Genomic DNA, 17,334 nt, shown 5'->3' on the forward strand with positions numbered 1-17,334 from the left:
CTGAATCTTCTCTGTTTCCTCTCTAAGTCTCTGTTGCTCAGTTCTCGTTTGTCATCATGATCTTGCCATCATCTGCGCCGTTTAGACTTTGCAATGTCATGACTCATAAGTGCAGTCCGAGACTCCGAGCCCTAAATTAATTAATTTTCGCAATTTTTATTTTTTGCCATGATGTTAGGTTGCCTAGAATTATTTGATGTTTTACATTATAACAGTTGTTTGGGGTCTAGTCGTTGGTTGTTGGATTGCTTGTAAATGTAAAATGGAATTGATTACGGTGGAGTGGAACACTGTGAAATGACACCAGTGTATGCAGGGAAGGTGTTTGTGAAAATGAAAATGTAAATTGTGAAATGTTGCTGAGTTATGAGACATGTTTAATTATTCTGTAGTTCATCAGAATTTTGGTGACTATCCTCAATCATGTGTACTCCAGTTTTATGCTTGATAACTGTTATTTGAAGAAACATTTTTCTAGAGTTTAGTGACTCTGGGTGATAATGAAGGTGCAATTTTTGTTAATGAATCAAAAACAAATCTTAATATATTATTTGCTCAGTAGTACTCTCAGTCTCCACTTTCCTCAAAGCCTATTTATTTATGCAATCTTTCTTTACTTATAATTAAAAATCAAATCTCAGTCATATGCATTTTACTCATAAACTTTTGGGCTTTATGTAAAAATTCTCAGGCAAAACATGCTTTGGTCAGAGCTCTGAGTTCTAAACTTTGATCGAAGCCGGAGTCAGAGTCGGAAGGTGTTTTGACCTCCGACTCAGAGGTCGGAGGTGGGAACTTCGACTCCATCGGAGTCGGCGCCTACCCTTAAACACATGAGAGTTATTCATGTTTCCTTAATGTAATAAATAAGACAGGTCGAAAGTAAGTTGAATCATTTACGAAGAATAGTATTAATGGGTCTATATGTATATATATGTTTGGCATTAAGATAGCTCAATTCAAAAATTTAAAGGGGACTTTTAGAAATTATTTTGATCACATCCTATTTTATCTCATTTCCAAACATATCTCATATACAATTACTTTCAAACTAATCATTAAATGTTCCCAAACTTTCAAATAAAAAATAAAAAATAATTCAATTTTTTGAAATTCCAAAACAAAAATTATATTAAAAAAATTATATTCTAACAATATTTTAATTTTATAATATTTTTTATTCAACTTTTTCTCTATTTTTCCAAAATTAAAAAATATTTAACTTAAATTATCTCACTTTTATTCATAAACTATCTTATTACTATTTACAAAATTTTTATTTCTTCTCATTCTTTAAGCATCCCTCCGACTCTAGATGCTCTTATCTATTCCCGTCATCTTCCACACCTCTGACTTCTTTACTAATCTAATCTAAACTTCTTTTCACTCGGAGATATGCCAACATCTTCCCCAAAGTAGCTTCAGCTTTCTGGATGCTTCGCCTATTTCCGAACAATGTCTTGCTGTAGCTCCGTGCCTTCTTTCTCTGTCCCCTGTGCTTCCGCTAGAAGCTCAAGATTCGCTTTCTCTTCGAGTTCAAGGCCACGAATCCACTGTGCCCTTGGAGGTGATTTCTCTCCCTTTGAATACCGTCTGTTATTCTTATTATTACCCATTTGGTGATTAATGTCTCTTTTGGTTTCCTGAGAAATTTGTGGGATTAAGTTTCTTCGGTATTTTCTTTTCGTTTTTGGTAATATTACTGGAGTGTGCTGCTCGCTTTTCGGTTTTGTCGTTTCTCGTAATTCTTAGACCAGTTCTTGTACATAGAACTTGATATGTATTAAAATTGTAATGTCGGGAATTTACTTTAAAAAAGAAACTGTAATGTCGGTGATGTCGATAACCTAGCACCCACTACCCAGGCATCTTATAGAATTTTTAGTATTTATATTTACTATGTAGCAGAACTCACTTTATTAGCATTGGCATTTAGTATGTAGCATTAGCATTGGCTTCATCAAAATCATCTTCAAAATTGGATGAGAAGTATATGTTTTTCATAAATCTAAAACTCTAGCCATAACTCCACATTGAATTAGTCAAAATAATAATATAATATTATTTTTTTAATAATAATATTTTTAATTTTTTTTTTTATTTTGCAATTACACTAACTATATATTAATTAATAATAATATTTCTTCCTTCACATATTTCAAAACTAACTATTTATCAATTAATAATATATTTTTAATTAATGAAAGTGAAAGGGTGTTCGAGGGAAGTGAAAACCGTGGGAAATGGAAACTGAAAATCAAACCAATCGGGGTAATTTTTACAATAAAATATTACTTTTGAAGATGAACAGTACATCTTCAAATGTGAAGATATACTTAAAATTACTGTAGCTCATAGTTCAAACTTTTACTTTTTGAAGAAGCCAATGTAGATCATTTTATCTATATTTTTTCAAATTTTGAACATTGGCTTCTGAAATGCCAGTGCTTGATAATGCATGATTTTGGACTATTTGTGCATGTGGGTCCCACATAAAATGGAAATCTGTGAACTTGTCGGGGAAATTACTGTCTTCATATTTCAAAAGCCTTCACTTTGCCATCCATGTTCCAGTTCTCTACGACGTATGTTGGCTGGTTAAGTTTTCGCATAAAACACCGAGTGAAAAGAGTATGCTTGGAGTCCATGTGTATATTCTTAATTCCCGAGTCATCTAATTCAGGGACTGTGGCTGAACCAAAAGTTACCGCAGCTGCTGAGCCGCTGTTGCTTAATGCAGTTCGTGGGGAAGATGTTGAGAGACCCCCGGTTTGGCTCATGAGGCAAGCAGGGAGGTACATGAAGGCAGGTTTATACAGCTACCACTTTCAAAATAACATTTCTTATATTCACGGCCTACTATATAATTTATGTGGGATGCATGCCTTTTCTAGGATTTGCTGTAGGATAACACCAAAATCTGTAACTTCAGAATGCCTGAGTTTCTCGTGCTCGATGTTTTCTAATGTTAAATCCTGTTTTGGACTAAGTTTTTATATTTCTTATCCTTTTATGACTACAATAAAGGACCAGAATTGGCCTTCTCTTTTGCCTCTGGATGTTACTACTTGGAAGACTAGATATGGGCGACACCAGGTTTTTTAGGTGCCCCAAGTACTTTATATATCACAGTCCTGAGTTCCTCAGCATGGTTTTGTTTGCTGTATATACCATTCCTTTTTTTGTTGTCTGTTCTTCTCATACGACTCGTACCTTTTTTTAGTCTTCTTGTCTGCATAAAGTTGGGCATTGATATTTTCTTGTGAGTATACCCAGAGAAAGTAAACTGCTGTGCTGGTTTTATAGATAAATAAACATCCAAAAGTCCAATGTTCTGCTTTACTGGTGTAGCTCTATTATAACATGTCCTTGTAGTACCTGTTTCTTTTATATCTTTCCTAGCTATGTAGGTATCTCATAGTTATCTCACAGTTAGTTCCCTTCATAACTTGGATCTCATTTATCAACAATTCTTGTTACAGAGTTACCAAATTATCTGTGAGAAGTATCCTTCATTTCGCGAAAGATCAGAAAATGTTGATCTTGTTGTGGAAATTTCACTACAACCGTGGAAAGTTTTTAAGCCTGATGGGGTAAGATACCTTGCTGGGAATCGATTTTTTTAATACATTTTTTGTTAATTCAGGCAATTTCATTTACCCCTCTACTTGTTTGTGATCATATCTTAGATCTTTCTCACATTGATTGTGATAGGTAATCTTATTCTCAGACATTCTTACCCCCCTATCTGGGATGAATATACCTTTTGACATTGTGAAAGGTAAGGGTCCTATCATATTCAATCCCCTATGCACAGCTGCTGATGTTGATCTAGTGACAGAATTTGTTCCTGGAGATTCGGTCCCATATGTTGGAGAAGCCTTGACAATCCTGCGCAAAGAGGTCTAACTTGGCATGTTCCCTTTTCTTTTTCCACCAATAAATCCTTCAGCGATTCATTTTAGAACCATTTCTCATCTTCATTCATTTGAATAATTTTAGTAGTTTATGAGTAATGCTTCCGAATTCAGTTGTGTACCATAAGACAAGGTATTCTTTGTGTACTTCATTTCAATAGAATTTTACCCACCTGTTTATATACCTTACATGGATCATTACCAGTTTAATCTAACGGGCGTGGGTTTTATATTTTTCTGGGGACAGGCGTGGGTTTTATATTTTTCTGGGGAAAATGATTGAACTATTTCCTCATATGGTACCATCAGGGAACAGAATTATAAAACCATGTTGGAATCCCTTGCTTGTGTCAATTCTGAATAAGCATGTTCAATTTGAGTTGGACCTCTTAAGCAGATAACACCAAACAGTCTATTTCGATTTATGCACTAAAGTAAGGGTGATTCTACGTGTCTAGTCTGTGAACTTCAAATAAACCATAGTGTAGTTTCAGTTGTCCATATTAGTGAATATTGCAATATCTTCTATGTTCCTTTACCTTAACCATATTATTCTTTCTTTTTCTTTTATAGTTTATGTTCACCTATGTCTTTATTTACAGGTAGATAATAAAGCAGCGGTCCTAGGCTTTGTTGGGGCTCCTTTTACCCTGGCTTCATATGTGGTTGAAGGTGGTTCCTCAAAGCACTTCACTAAAATAAAGGGATTAGCTTTCTCAGAGCCCAAGGTGATTTTGTACTTGTTTCCTCCAGTTTTTTAACAACATCCATATGATTGCATATGAGTTAGCATGATAATTGCGATGGGGCTTAGTTTCTATGGAGTCATGCAAGACATAATGACTGGAACAATCGTATTGCTAGTTTAAGTCCTTGAGATTTAGCAGGAAATGAAAAATTATAGTAGTATGCAGCAGAAGTCCTAAAGAAAATATAGTTTTAGGTCATCACACTTCTTAGAATATTTAACCTTCTATTTTTGGGAAAATCACACTTTACTCCTCTAAAGTACCATTTCTTTTGCAATTTGCCCCATTCTTCAAGATCTGACCTCCATAAAATTGGGGGTACCATCCCTCTTCCTAAAAAGAAAAAAAAAGATCTGATCTCCCAAGATAGATTAAAAAAAAGGCGAAGTGTGACACGATCTTAATGGTTGCATTTTAAAGAATAGCGTAAATTGCAAAAAGAGCAGTAGTTTGGGGAGTAAAGTGATACCTTTGGTAGTTTGGTGGTCATATTGCAAAAGGAATGATAGTTAAAGTAGGTAGAGTGTAATTTTTCTCTTTCTTGACTACAGACTCCTTGTAAATGCAAATGTCTAATTAATTTGTTGTAGTTACCTCTATCTCGCGACACAACTTTAGGAGCAATTCCATTTTCGAGAGGTGGTTGAACCCATGTGAAAATTGTGTCTAGTATATTCGGACCAACTAGGAAAAAATTCAGTTGATAAAAGATCACTGGGATTATCTATATTTTAGGCAATTCAATCTTTGCTTATGGAGGAGACAGGTTAGATAAAGTTATACTCTCTCTTTTTTCATACTGATGTCAGGTTTTTATTCGACGTTTGATTACTCCTACAGGTCCTTCATGCCTTACTTCAGAAATTTGCAACGTCAATGGCAAAATACATTCAATACCAAGCTGAAAGTGGAGCTCAAGCTGTTCAGATCTTTGACTCCTGGGCCACAGAGCTTAGCCCAGTAGATTTTGAAGAATTCAGTCTGCCGTACTTGAAGCAGATTGTGGATGCTGTGAAACGAACCCATCCAAATCTTCCTCTAATCCTTTATGCAAGTGGATCCGGAGGGTTGCTTGAGAGGCTAGCTTTGACGGGTGTTGATGTAGTTAGCTTGGATTGGACTGTTGATATGGCTGAAGGTAGGAGGCGCCTGGGACAAGATATAGCAGTTCAAGGTAATGTGGATCCAGGTGTACTTTTTGGTTCAAAGGAGTTCATCACCAACCGTATCAATGATACCGTGAGGAAAGCAGGGAGAGGGAAACATATTTTGAATCTTGGCCATGGTATTGTTGTAGGTACACCCGAAGAGAATGTTGCTCATTTCTTTGAGGTTGCTAAAGGACTCAGATACTAAAAAAAGCTAATCTGAGGTTATTTTAGTTAATTAATTATTAATTTTTTCTGCAAATTGGAGATTTTGTAACACTATTTTTTCTTTCCGGCTCGTTATCGTTCATTGGATGTGATAGTGGCTAAATGATGGGAGCAGATATATATGTAGATAAAGCCCGGCCTGTGATATGTAGTTGCTGAAGGTAATAATGTCTGCTCTGCTCTGCTCGAATGAAAACCCAAACCGTTCACCATGTTCGAATTTACACAAGATTGTAGTTGTTGTAGTGCTTTGCTTAGGAACCCACTCTCTGTCTTCTACGATTGCGTCGGTGGCTTTTCAGTCGAGTCGCACTGAAATGTTTGTCTGCCTTGTGCTGAACACCGCTACTTTAGTACGTGCTTCAATAACTGACTAATGCCAGCCAATTGACCGACTTTGGGAAAAAAAGAAACCAACTTAGGTGGTAAGAGTTTCATCACCCACTTCACTGTCTACTATAGCAATTATCAATGGCATTGTTAATTTGGGGCTTTCACTTTCCACGACTCAATCCCACGTCAACCCAATCAAAGTGTTTTTTTTTTTTTTTTTTTTTTTTTAAATCCGATTTTAGTTAAATTATACCGATTCAATCTGACTTTACCTGATTCAAAACTATTTCTTATTTTTTTTGTGTTTCAATTTTCAAGTATGACTTTTTTTTTCCCTCATATGAAATTGCTGAGATAATTTAACATATATTAAATACATGAATTGCATTCTTTTTGAAATTATTTGAATTCATATTATATTTTAAATGCTTAAATTGTATTACATATGTTTTCTATACATTTTTATTAACACCGAACTATCTAATTTCGTTTGGTTATACAGATGAGATGAGATGATATATTTTGAATAATAGTGAGATTTTTGAGTTAAGATGAGATAAGATGATTTGTAAAAAAATGTCTATTTAGATAATGAGATGGGATGAGATGATTTTAACTTTTTTAGGGATTTGATAAAGTGGTGGATCTCACCAATTATTGAAAAGTATTTTTAATTATTGGGTGGACAATATTATGAATATACTAAAATTAGTAATATCTATTATTAATTTAAAAACTCATAAATATTTTGACTTTTTCAAAATATATTTTTATATTATTATATTATGACTATTTATTATAATATATTTTATAAAATTCGAAATATATATTTTTAATTATATATTAAAATAAAATAAAAAATTCTGATAAATAATTATATATATTAAAAATGTGATAGTTAGTGTTACTGTAACGGTATTGTAGAAGCTGATGAAATTTTGTAACGTATCAACTCTGGCAGTACTAGTTGAAAAGTCAAAGATGAGATAAGATTTTGTTTTCTACCGTTTGAAAAATCAAAGATGAAAGGTGAATTACTTTAAACCGGGCCTTAACATGTTATTAATGGTAGACGATAAGGACATGGTTGTAAAATCACCTGTTCTCTGGACAATCTCAACCGACAAATGGACACCCCAATCTCCAGGGTCCAAGAAAAAACGTCAAGAAGATCGAAGAACTCACTCAGAAGAGAGGTGTAAACTAAAATGGCAAGTGTCGGGCTCAGTAACTGTTGGTTTTGTTCTTCTTCAGCCCTCACAACTCATCCTCTTCCGAACAAGAGGTTGAACTTTGCGTGCAATTTCATACTGCCCGTTTACCGGAACGCCTTGAAATCGAGCAAGGTTTATTGTAAACAACTACCCGACACCCAGAGTAGTGGGATTGATCAGAATCCCACAGACCGTGGGGCCTCGATTTCCAGGTCCAAGATGGAAGAGTACAACATTGCGATGAAGAGGATGATGAGGAGCCCTTATGAGTATCACCATGATCTTGGTCAGCTCTCTTCTACTACCTACTTCTTCTGAATATTTCCGTTTCCATTGCCATTCAGGATTTTGGCTCGCCTATATGTTTGAGCGCTTACCTGCTTGTGGTAAATCTCGTTTTGAGGAAAGAAAACATGCTTACATGGGCGGTTGCCTCGTGGGTTGGTTTTTTATAATTGGCATTACTTTCCTTCATGTCATCGGTAACCCAATTCGAATCTACATGTCATAGGACAACAGTTTAGTTTATATTCTGTCCTATAACACTGCAGTGCATATGGATCTTATGGATACTTTTGAATCTTTGATCTTAACTTGAATCGCATTACGTAATATGGTTGATTTTCAAGACAAGGATGCCTTTCATAGAAGTGAAGAAGAGTAATGGAGGTTATAATTGATTTCGCCCCAAAAGTTAAAAAAGAAAAGGGTGCTAGAACAGCAACTTTTTAAGTACTCGCCAATTTTACAGGATAATATGGCTTTATTCGCCTATAAAAGAAGTTGGCAAAGTTACTAATGAAAAGTACTGCGTTGCACACCACCCTTTTCTTTCTTACAAATATTGATTTCTTTTTGTTTTTTATCAGTAAATATTAACTTTTTTTAGCAAAGGTTTTTTACTGTTTGAACAATTAATGCTGTGACCACATATATGTGCGCAGAAGCAAGCATAGCCATTGTGCCTAACTTCATTGATAGAAGAGTTTTTGGGGATCTATTTATTAGAGTAATTTAGGCATAGCTAATTAGAGACTGGAATAGCATCATAGCAATCTCTTTGTCAGAATAACCATGACTATAAATAGAACAAAAGGAAAAAAAAGTGTGAATTATGGGATCTGTGGTTTTGCCTTTGATATAAGTGGCCAGATGTATAAATAATTCGAAATTTAACATTTCCAACAGAGAAAGAAATGACCATTTTAGTTATTCAAGTTTCTAAACCGTCTTTTGTGCAGGGATGAACTACACTCTGATAACTGATAATCTGATAGTAGGCTCCCAGCCTCAGATGCCCAAAGATATAGATCATCTAAAACAGGAGCAGAATGTGGCATATATTCTGAACCTGCAGCAGGACAAGGACATTGAATATTGGGGAATTGATTTGCAGTCAATAATAATAAGATGTCAAGAGCTTGAAATCCGTCACATGAGGAGGCCTGTAAGTAAAAGGTTCTTCTAGCAACACTGTTTAAAATATAATAGATCCTAGTCGTTTTCAAATAACTTGGAGAAGGCCCCGCATTGCTGGGTGTCATGAAACCGTATTATTTCTGGTCTGATATTGATGCATGATGATTGTTCCTACATCCCTCAATGATCTCCAGGCAGTTGATGTACTTGGGTATGTAAGATTTGGAGAAAAAAAGTTGGAACTTGAAAATCTTCAGGACAAATTATCTGTTCAGTTTTTCATGCACAGGAAGAAGTGTAAGTTGATAAATTACTCACACAGGACTTTTGCCCTGATATATTTTTCTATGCACTGTAGGCAAGAGATTTTGATCCAGATTCTCTGCGAAGTGGATTGCCTAAAGCTGTTTCATCATTGGAATGGGCCATTTCCAAGGGGAAAGGGAAAGTTTATGTGCACTGTACTGCTGGATTAGGAAGGGCCCCAGCTGTTGCAATTTCTTACATGTTCTGGTTTTGTGGTATGAATGTGAGTCCTTAACTCTCTTGCTCGTCATGGTACATGTCCTTGAAAACTCATGTATGATCTCTATATGCACTCCCTAACGGGTTTTGGAAACTGCAGCAATTATTACATTTTTAGCAACTTAGTGTGTATGCTTGGGTGAAGTTCAGACTGTTGCATAAAGTTATTTGAATTTTGAAGCAAGGCTATTTAACTGAATTACTTAGATATTTGATTTGTTTCCCAAATAAACAAATCAAAGTTTGAAACATTTATTGGTTTGTGGCTTTGTGACAGCTGAATACAGCATATGATATGCTAACTGCAAAGAGACCCTGTGGACCCAATAGAAGAGCAATACGAGGAGCTACTTACGATCTAGCTAAGAATGATGCATGGAAAGAGCCCTTTGAGAGCCTACCAGAATATGCTTTCGAGGACATAGCAGACTGGGAAAGGAACTTGATTCAAGACCGTGTTCATGCCCTCCGGGGAAGTTGAACACTGAGTATTTATACTTTCAAAATTCAAATTGCTTTCAGGGTGATCCGAAATTCAGTTAAGTTGCTACTGGGCCTTGGGCCTAGGAGCCTGGGAAATTGAACGTGCTTCATGGATGTGCAAATGTGTGGCCTAAATGAAATGAATGATTGAGAGGCTCACGCAAAGTTCCTATTATAATTACATATGGGGATGTCCTTTTAGAATCTGAATTGCGAATGACCTGCTTGACCCAGTTGTCGGAGGCCAACGTTTAGGCAATCATATTGTAGATTCCCGGGATGTCAATTCTGGACTATGATAATCTTGTCTTACAATCATTTGGTATTGTGCATTATTGCTGGACTTATATATGCCAGCAACAACATACACGTGAACAGTATATATAGCATGTGTATTGTCAGTATGGAGTTGCATACACGTGAAATAAAGGCTTTTGTACATCTCTCGACTGATTTTGTTAGATGAAACATGTTTCTTCTGGTCGTGTGCAGTGTTGATATTTTTTTTATATCATGTTCATGCTTGCAGGTTTCTATGTCAGTGGAAATTAATATTATGAACACTTGAATGCTTATGGATAGAAACACTTCCATTCTATTAAAGCACAAGTTATGCATCAAATGAAGAGTGCGTTAGATAGTTGAAATGAGCAATGACGTAAATGCATCACATGTCTGGGAGCGGCCACTGGCTACACGCTCTCGCTCTTTTTGTGCCTCATCCATGATGAATGAACGACCGTCAATGACTCTATTATCGCGGAAAAAGATAAAGGCTACACCAATGAAGTACCAAGACTCTTTATCCTATATTCTGCAACAAATACATATTTTATCCTAGCAAAATTTTAGGTAGTAGAAACTGCCTGGAGCTTTGAAAGCTGAGCTTGGCGGCGCCCTAAATGGAATGCCGTAGCTATCCACAACATACAGACCTGGTGTAGTCAAGGAAAAAAAATATCATACAGCCGTTATTCTTGGTGGAAACAAATATTCAAGCAAAAAAATATGGATTATAGATAAAGAGTGCCAGACAAGTAGTGCCTAGAGTAGGGAATGACGCCCTTCAGTAACAGAAAACAAGGTCAAAGCAGAGTAATAAGTGCAGGTCTCTTGTATCAATACCAAGCAATAAGAGTTTCTTTCATCCGAACCAAAAAGCAAGAGGAGGAATAAAATAGAGGAAAAAAAAGTAAATTTAGGTATATACGTACGGGCAGAGCATAGATTGACACACTTGATGTTCTCCCACTGAGAGAGCCAAAAAGTAGCTTGTACATCCCTGCTGCTGTAGCATCTCCAAGTCTTTGAATGAACACATCTATGCATAACTGCAGGATCATGAAATCGGGGAGTATTTTGATGTGTTCTATTATTAAACTTATTAGTGTATGTCACCCAATTAATGCCGTAGAAAACACCCAGGGAAACATGAGTATGTGTGAGCAAGTGTATACATATTGCTTGAGATCAATGCCCCATCTTAACTTCAGGAAACTCCAAATTTAAATTCTATATTTTCAAATTCAAACATTCACAACAAACTGCAAGTGAATTTGTAAGCAGGAAATCAAAACAAAATCCCAAAAGCAAAGGTGGACGTGCCTTGGCTTTGTATTTTTCATCCTGTGAGACAACAGTGAATAGAAGCTCTCTTCCAGGCCTGGTCACAACATAAGTAACAACCTGCATTGTAAACCAGTTGCAACTTGTAAAACCCACTTCACAATCTTATATTCACCTTCAACTTCTGTAACGTCCCAATGGAAGACCCAAACCACATGGCCTATACTCCAAAAGGACTAGTCAATGATACAATTGGAGCCCTATTGGAACCTTATAAAGAGCAAGAACTTCTCATTTCCAAGCAATGTGGGTCCTATACACCACCTATTCTTATCTTTATCATATGAGGTATCACAACTTCGGCTGTCTTTTTTGAGTTCCCCTTCGCAAAATTACAAATGAGAAGGAATCTAATCATTTATAGAAAAAAAAAATGAGACCGCATGATAAGAAAAAAATGGTCCAATTTGAATGACAGAGAACTGGGCCACTGGCATTTATAGAAACAAACCTTTCGCAAGGTCTCAGAAACAGCAACAGCTACCCAACCTGGCCAAATGGCAATAGCAATCAAATTTGAGAAGGCAACAAACGGAGCAGCACAAATAGCTGTGGTAACCCCGGCAGTAGTAAGAATGCGACCCTGTACTTGACAAGGAAAGGGAAGACAAAACACGAAGGTTACAAAACTGAAAAACATCAATTCCATTACCTTGCGGATATATACACTGCATAGATATCATTTATTGTTATCCAATATTTTTTATAAGTACATCATCCTCATATTACTCAGAATAATCTCCTTTCTGGCCTTTAAAAAGGTATTCCAATTTTTTTTGTTGAACAGGCGACACCGTCCTTATCTGGTTTTTTTCAAAATGTCCAAAAATGCACATTTATTCATCAGAGTCTGGAAATATGCTTAAGAAGCACCATTGACTGATATATGTAATACCTATTAGTAAGTTAATCTGAACAAGACAAAATGAGTTTTGAATAAACAGCAATAACTAAAACCTTGGAAAATTTGCTCATGCTTAATTATGCTTATGTTCGTTCCAGTTAATTGCTAAGGAAGTGGATGCATGGAACTGGCTGAATTTCCAAGTGCACTGTCCACCTCCCATGGTTAAAAGTCTTGATTTCAGACTAAAGTCAATAATGGAAATCCAAAACTATGAGCAGGGACTCAACAGAGTGTAAACTCCAAAGCAATTGACTCCAGCAGGATATAGTTACCATCTAGATTTCACCATATGCCCTCAATCCCGCTCCATAATACCAGCCAAAAGAAGAGGGAGAGATTGCCTTTTTGGAGGCTTACCGCAAAGATTGCTTGATATATGTCTGCCAGCTGCCAGCTGCCATCAATAGGCCTCATTTTTTTTCGCAAATAAGATGAGTTGAGATTAAAGTTAAAAGTTAAATAAAATATTATTAGAATATATTTTTTTAATATTATTTTTTTTTTGGGATTTGAAAAAGTTGAATTGTTTATTTTATTTTGTGTGAAAATTTGGGAAAGTTGTAATGATTAGATGAGATGAGTTGAGAAGAGTTGTGAAAACAAACGAGGCCATTTCAGACATATATCATGCAACCTCTTCCAAAATGAGATCTTTTAAGGGCTTTTTTTATTTTTATTTATTTTTTAAATGAGCTAAATCTTTTGAGGGTAAAAATTGCTATTTGTTTCAGGATTAAAGCCAATAACCTTACAATCATCTACATGCATGAAACTTACTTTCAGGCATGCACTCTTAAGGAGGCAAGGATTTAAGAAAACTCCCTAAACAGCATTTTTGTTGTTGTAACAACATGAAATATCAGCATATAGGCTACAGAGACATTGCATACCGTTAAGGTAAGTTGTCCAGCAAGAATAAAAATCGCGATGAAGCTATTTATCTGAGCAAACAATCTTCTTCTGCCAATGGAGCTAGTAACAGTTACAGCAATTACACTCACTTTCTGCAGTGCAGGAAAAGGGAGAAACTGAGCATACTGAAACACATCTAATTGATTATCCACAGGAACAACGATGATAGAATATATCATGCACAGAACTCAACTCAACCATTCCAAGTAGTAATTAAGCACTGGAAATCCTGATGTGGCAGGATGTCCCGGGCAGATGAGCTTACGGGCAGCTGAGCTTATATAAGGTGTCGGTTGCTTGTGCATAAAGTCTTTAAAGTGTATCCAGAAAAAGTAGAAATTCTTCTAACAAATGATATAGCTTTTACATTTTTTGGGAGTTAATACCAATTATGAAGAATATATACAACAAACTTTTATCAATTTATCTAAATGGAATTGAGAATAAATTAATCTGCTCAGTCCCAGAAAGAAAGAGTGGAAACAGAGTTTGCTTGAAATTACTTTTTTTTTTTTTTTGATAAGTAAGAAAGACACTTTTATTCATCGAATGAAATAGGCGAAGCCTGTGTATACAGGAAGCATACAAAAGAAACGCCTAATTACATTCTAGAATCAGAAAATGAAAACAAAAATTCATTAGCAGAACCTCCATTAAGCACAATAGCTGAAAACCACTGAAGTAAGGAACACACAAAAAATTCCAGATTTCCTCTACAGTACACTCCTTATTATAAAGCACCGCTCGTTCCTTTCCCACCAAATACACCATATAAGACGCAAAGGAATCATCTTCCACGCAGCAGCCACCTGAGTAAAACTATGAAGCCCATTCCAACACGCAAGTAAATCCACTACCTTCATAGGCATAACCCAAGCCAGCCCAGCTCTACAAAAAATGCCATCCCACAATGCCTTAGCCACCTCACAATGTAGAAGTAAATGATCCACTGATTCGCCATGTTTCTTACACAAGAAGCACCACTCCATAACAACCAAGCCCCGCTTCCTCAAATTGTCGATCGTTATTTTTTTCTATCAGTAAATAAGAATTTTATTTTATTTTTCCTATCAGTAAATAAGAATTTTAGTATTTGCTTGAAATTACTGAATATTTCTGCAGCAGTTTCCTTTGCCTTTCATAGTTTTTCCTCAGAACTGGAGGGTGGTAAGATGGTATGATAAAAAGATTATTGTACTCAAGCTTTATAGTCATATCATACAACATATACTAAAAGTACATTTCTTGAAAAAGGACCATCTTACTTGGAAATAAAAGAATGAGGAGACAACTGCACTCAGCCACAGAAACAAAGACACGTACAGTAAGTATGTTGATGACATTATAAGCTGGAGTCCATCTAAAACAGCCCAAAGCTGAGACTTTGACGACTTATGAGAACAACAGTTGAGGGCATGCGCAGCATGAGCATCAGCCTCACTTTGCTGACCAGGATCAGCTTCTCTAAAAAACAAACAAAACTGGGTTAAGAAGTATCAGATTTAGCCCCTAATCCACTCACGGTTCTTTCGATAATAAGATCAATCCTCAGCTCTCTTGAGCAAGTTTTTCAAAACATAACAGTATACATAACAGTATACATACACTAACAGCTACTGAGTTTATTTATTTTTATGGGGGGGAGGGGGGGGAGTGTTAAATTTTCTTACTATCAGCATACAACTATAAAGATCACTTTGGTGATTTTCAAAGTTTGAACCAAACCAGAGATATATTCATATTTATAATTCAAAATCTCAGAAATTTTTTACTTATTGGCTCACTTCTTCATGATAAAATCTGCTACATATCAAGTTGACAACAATACATGGAAAACACGTGACATGCAATCAAAATACATGAAAACATAGGACCTTAAGGTTCCATGAATATATCCATCTATCACAACAGCAGAATATAGAGACTTGTTTGCAGTTCCCAAACTGTTTAGTTATACCACACAACATCAAAATAGAGTCAGTGCATTGAAGATCAGTACTGAACACCATTGAGGTTTGATAACAGATTAAAGCTATTGACCCCCCCCCCCCCCCCCCCCAAAAAAAAAAAAAAAAAACAAAAAGAAAAGGAATCAATCAACAGGTCAAGGGAAAAAAATGAATATGACCTTGAGAGTTTCACCATTATCTCCAAGTTCCCCTAGAGCAGTTTTATAGCAACTAGTACAAATAAAAATTTGAAATATGGCTGACCTGATGGGAGATAATTCCTCGGGGAGATGGGAGTCACGGGATGCATCCTGATTTATCCCTTTTGCTGACTGCGCAGCAAATTCCATTAACAAAGCCGCAAATATGAGTAGAACTGCAACACATCAATCCGTGGGTTAGAAACCAACCAAAAGAAAAAAACGAACACCAGCAAAAACACGATTGACAATTTCCAAGCAACTGAACAAGAAAACATACATGGCCCCAACCATGCCATTCCCGTGGCAAATAATGATCCAAATAGCTGGCCAAGTGTGGCACCAGCCCCAATGAACCCAAACAATCTTGAACCTGACTGAAAACAAAACAAGTCATACATGTGCCAAAATCTATACTTGTTATCAGAGACATGAGCAGCAAACAGACCTCACTGTCCATCACATCAATTACTCTTGCCCAAGTTGAAGAAATTGTAATTAGATTGAGCAGAGCAACCTTCAAAGAAGCAAAAATTCCTATCACAACCCAAATTTTGGAAATTCTCAATTATAAATAGTAGTAAAAAAATATTTGACAGTAAAAAAAATGTCCTGACAATTTCATACCCAAAGGAAAAATCCAACTCTTACTAACATATAAAACCATCCATGGTTTTCCCAATCTGCAGAATATGTAGAACTGGATTGGTTCTTATCACCCTTCTGATCCTCTTTTGAAGTGGAGGATGTAGCTATTGAACCCTATATATTAAAAAACCGACAGAATTAGCGTAAGATGAATTTGGAGTGAATGTGTAGCCTGAATCAAAAACAATTATCTAATCATGAGATTCTCATTTTACCTTCAATATGGACGATGCATATCCAGTCGACGAGAAAAGCCATAGAATGAAAAATAAAACAAGTGATACACAGAAAAACCTGTGTATCAAACCAAAGCCTGGAATTTCAAGAAGCACTATTACTGGATGACATATAATAGGAGCAAAACTAAAAATTAGACAAAAAAGGCCATCTACAGACATGAAAATTATATGTTCCCATTTCTATTAAGAGTAAAAATCATTAATTCAGAAAGAAATATCATTTTCGATTTTGGAGTTAAAACTATTATAGTACACCAAATATTATATCCTTCATCATCATCATCATCAATCTCGGGATAATCAATCCACATCTCGCATACATGCACCCATATCATTTGAGATTTTTTTTCTAAGTTAACCACATCGTATGAATTGCAGAAAAATATATAGAGAACCATGTAATTAATCCCAAACTGAAACAGAAGCCAAACATTCTAAGGTTTGTTATGTAACTCCACCAGAATTTATGCCAAAAACATTGATGGATTAATTGAAAAACCAACCCAAGAAAGTCATACACCCGAAAAACCGAGTCTGGGAATCTCATATACAGTGAATTGATACATACCTTCCCTTTGGAAAGATGAGGCAGAGAGAAAACCAGAGTGGAAAGAGGCGCAGCAATCAAAGTGAGCGCTAAGGAACCCAAAAAGAGACCTGGCAGGTTCGATAAGCCCAAGGAGATGGCCGCCTCATCCCGCAACGGAAGCACCACGAAGTAAGCGCTCAAGATCTAGAGGTTGAAAAAGAAAAGAAAATAATTTGAGCCGAAAACAACCGACAACCCAGAGCCAGAGGAGTGAAAATGAAGCTAAGAAATAGGGAGTATTAGAGTGG

General features: G+C 36.0%; 3 protein-coding genes across 5 annotated transcripts; 2 read left to right on the top strand and 1 right to left on the bottom strand.

Annotated features, from left to right (window-relative positions):
• Window positions 1-1,304: 1,304 nt before the first annotated feature.
• LOC121246825 (uroporphyrinogen decarboxylase) lies at window positions 1,305-6,093 on the top strand. The gene is made up of 6 exons (XM_041145116.1): window positions 1,305-1,567; window positions 2,684-2,805; window positions 3,483-3,593; window positions 3,715-3,903; window positions 4,520-4,645; window positions 5,507-6,093. Exons 1-6 carry the CDS (start codon window positions 1,456-1,458, stop codon window positions 6,020-6,022), a joined length of 1,176 nt encoding a protein of 391 aa, XP_041001050.1. The 5' UTR covers window positions 1,305-1,455; the 3' UTR covers window positions 6,023-6,093.
• A 1,379-nt stretch (window positions 6,094-7,472) lies between these two features.
• LOC121246828 (phosphoglucan phosphatase LSF2, chloroplastic) lies at window positions 7,473-10,463 on the top strand. Its single transcript, XM_041145122.1, has 4 exons — window positions 7,473-7,875; window positions 8,831-9,036; window positions 9,367-9,537; window positions 9,811-10,463. The coding sequence occupies exons 1-4, from the start codon at window positions 7,584-7,586 to the stop codon at window positions 10,012-10,014; spliced, it is 873 nt and encodes a 290-aa protein (XP_041001056.1). The 5' UTR covers window positions 7,473-7,583; the 3' UTR covers window positions 10,015-10,463.
• A 128-nt stretch (window positions 10,464-10,591) lies between these two features.
• On the bottom strand, window positions 10,592-17,184 carry LOC121246827. 3 transcript variants are annotated; one of them, XM_041145121.1, is made up of 12 exons: window positions 17,066-17,184; window positions 16,474-16,571; window positions 16,238-16,372; window positions 16,059-16,127; window positions 15,891-15,987; window positions 15,675-15,786; window positions 14,727-14,925; window positions 13,440-13,553; window positions 12,094-12,225; window positions 11,622-11,702; window positions 11,231-11,347; window positions 10,592-10,951 (listed from the first exon to the last, which is right to left on the bottom strand). In XM_041145121.1, exons 3-12 carry the CDS (start codon window positions 16,265-16,267, stop codon window positions 10,865-10,867), a joined length of 1,038 nt encoding a protein of 345 aa, XP_041001055.1. In that variant the 5' UTR covers window positions 16,268-16,372; window positions 16,474-16,571; window positions 17,066-17,184; the 3' UTR covers window positions 10,592-10,864. The 3 variants fall into 3 exon arrangements, with proteins under 3 accessions (XP_041001055.1, XP_041001053.1, XP_041001054.1); XM_041145119.1 differs by lacking the exon at window positions 17,066-17,184 and having other exon boundaries at window positions 16,059-16,147; XM_041145120.1 differs by lacking the exons at window positions 16,474-16,571; window positions 17,066-17,184 and having other exon boundaries at window positions 15,891-15,983; window positions 16,238-16,308.
• Window positions 17,185-17,334: the final 150 nt, after the last annotated feature.

The sequence above is a fragment of the Juglans microcarpa x Juglans regia genome, chromosome 1S (assembly GCF_004785595.1).
Source record: "Juglans microcarpa x Juglans regia isolate MS1-56 chromosome 1S, Jm3101_v1.0, whole genome shotgun sequence".
NCBI classification, from domain to species: domain Eukaryota; kingdom Viridiplantae; phylum Streptophyta; class Magnoliopsida; order Fagales; family Juglandaceae; genus Juglans; species Juglans microcarpa x Juglans regia.